The 2,233-nt window shown below is 43.3% G+C and overlaps 1 protein-coding gene across 1 annotated transcript; it reads right to left on the bottom strand.

The window, feature by feature from the left end:
- Positions 1 to 1,604: 1,604 nt before the first annotated feature.
- LOC107656766 (UPF0696 protein C11orf68 homolog) lies at positions 1,605 to 2,232 on the bottom strand (the record flags this gene model as incomplete). Its single annotated transcript, XM_016444709.1, has 1 exon — positions 1,605 to 2,232. A coding segment is annotated over one exon (309 nt), but the record flags the coding sequence as incomplete, so codon positions are not given.
- Position 2,233: the final 1 nt, after the last annotated feature.

Raw genomic sequence — 2,233 nt, forward strand, 5'->3', positions numbered from 1 at the left:
CCACAATATCAAGAAAACATTGTGCTTTTGTAAAATAAAGAAAACAAATAGGATGCGCTTGCCGTCTCGGTCTTGAACAGGAGTGCTTCACAAAAATTAACCGAAACTCAGCGAATACATGCCTCACAGACACGATAAATATATCTATAGAAAGCTTTAAATTACTACTTAACGAAATAAAACACATCAAATACAAAAACTCTTTCATTATAATCATAATCCGTAAAGATGTACTTCTCTCAAAAGGCGCGTCTGAGGAGATGGCGAGTCAGGATCGACAACTTCATCCTTGCGACACCGACTCAGAAAACACTAGTTTATTAGATAATTAATTCAAATATCTCCTTACTGTTTCCCCCGGACACATTCATGGTGATTACTTTTGCCGGTGCTTTGCGGCAAGCTTTAGCCTATTGCGTGCGTTTGAACGCTGACGGCACGCACCATACATACTGCTGCGCAGTGTTGCCAACTGCTTTCAATTGAAAGTAGCTAAAACTGGTAGCTAAATGTCAGTAGATGACATCACAATGGCAAATTCACTGATCTATATAAAGATGAACATAGATCAGTGGGCAAGATGAGAACTTAGATAAGGTTTGTCCAAGCAGTTGCTATATTTGTCCCTAAACTTTTGAAAAAAGTCTCAAAAGGGGCGGGGAAGTCGCTAAATCTAGCTACAAAGTAGCTAAATTGGCAACACTGGCTGCGGGACACTAAACACCGTAGAGCCGCTCTTGACAGTCGCAGCAGCACAGTCTCGTGTTGTTTCCACCAGCGCGGCAATTTTTTCATCACTAATTGATGGATGTCTAAAATATAAAAATAAGGAGAAGGCTAAAACAGGCCCGAGGCCCGGCCCGCTTTTGAACTATGACGTGAAGATTGGAAGCCCGAAGCCCGGTCCAAGAGGCGTAAAAAAAGTCGGGGCCTGTCGGGCCTGGGCTGAAATGCAGGGCTCTAGCATGATTAGCAAGTGGCTAGCAAGTCGTTAGCATGACTAGCATGTCGCTAGCATGTTTCTAACATGATTAGCATGTTATTAGCATGATTAGCAAGTTACTAGCATGATTTGCATGTTATTAGCATGATTAGCAAGTTACTAGCATGTTTTGCATGTTACAAGCATAATTAGCATGCTACTAGCATGTTGTTAGTAATTTTTCTATCATGATTAGCATGTCGCTAGGATAGATAGATTGTTGGAGTTTGAATAGTGTTGGCTCATCTGAACATTCCATCAATGTAAGTCTATGGGATTTTTATGATTTAATGATCAGTTTTATGAAAACCATAAGTCGGATCAGTCTGAAAAGATATAGCAACCCGAGTCAGATCAGTCTGAAGATCTGGTCTGAGTTTGGTGGTTCTAGCTTGAAAGCTCTAGGAGGAGTAGCGTTCAGAAATGTAGTCTCAGAAGAATAATAATAAAAAGCTTAAGTAGCAGATCAGTAATTAGAGCGTGAAAATAGAGCACTTTAAGTACATTATGGAAGTGCACTTGTTTTTCTCCTGGGATTTTGAGCATACATCTCGCAATTCAGACTCTTCTCATTATTCTGCCTTTTTCTGATAATTCTGAGTTTTCATCTCGGACTGCGGTGCAGATCTCCCGTTCTGGCACGATTCGAGGAGGATCACAAACGAAACACGCTTTTGTGTTGTTATTATGTGAGCTGCAATGAATGCGAGCAACTGCTTTATCTCACAGAGCAACACCGTTTGAAATGCCCCGGATTTATTTGGCAAAACAAACAAATGAACAAAACCAGCCTCGTTAAATATAAAAGACGTTTTAAAAGGAAAAACTCAAAAATCTCAAAGCCCTTGAATGTTTGGGCTGTGTTCACATGCAGTCATCGCTGGATAACAGAACGTTTCTACGAGACCGATCTCCTCCAAGAGTGTCAGGAACGAACAGCTTCACGTGAGCTCCTGGCTGGTGACCTTGTTGATGATGTGCGAGCGGTGAGGAACGCTCTCCAGGTCGAACATGCTCTCGTAGATGGTGGGGCAGATCTTCCAGCGGTTGTTGCGGTAGATGCCCAGGTACGAGTAGACGTCGGGTTTGTAGTAGAGGACGCACTTGACGCCGGCGGCGTGGATGACGGCGTCCAGACGCATCACCTGCTCCTCTTCGGTGAAGTTCTGGTTGTAGACGCAGATGACGTGTCTGGAATCGGAGCGCGGGTCTCTGGGACTCACTTTGGCCGAGTCGATCTTGCCGTCGAGC

The sequence above is a fragment of the Sinocyclocheilus anshuiensis genome, unplaced genomic scaffold (assembly GCF_001515605.1).
Source record: "Sinocyclocheilus anshuiensis isolate Anshui unplaced genomic scaffold, SAMN03320099.WGS_v1.1 scaffold3352, whole genome shotgun sequence".
Lineage (NCBI taxonomy): Eukaryota > Metazoa > Chordata > Actinopteri > Cypriniformes > Cyprinidae > Sinocyclocheilus > Sinocyclocheilus anshuiensis.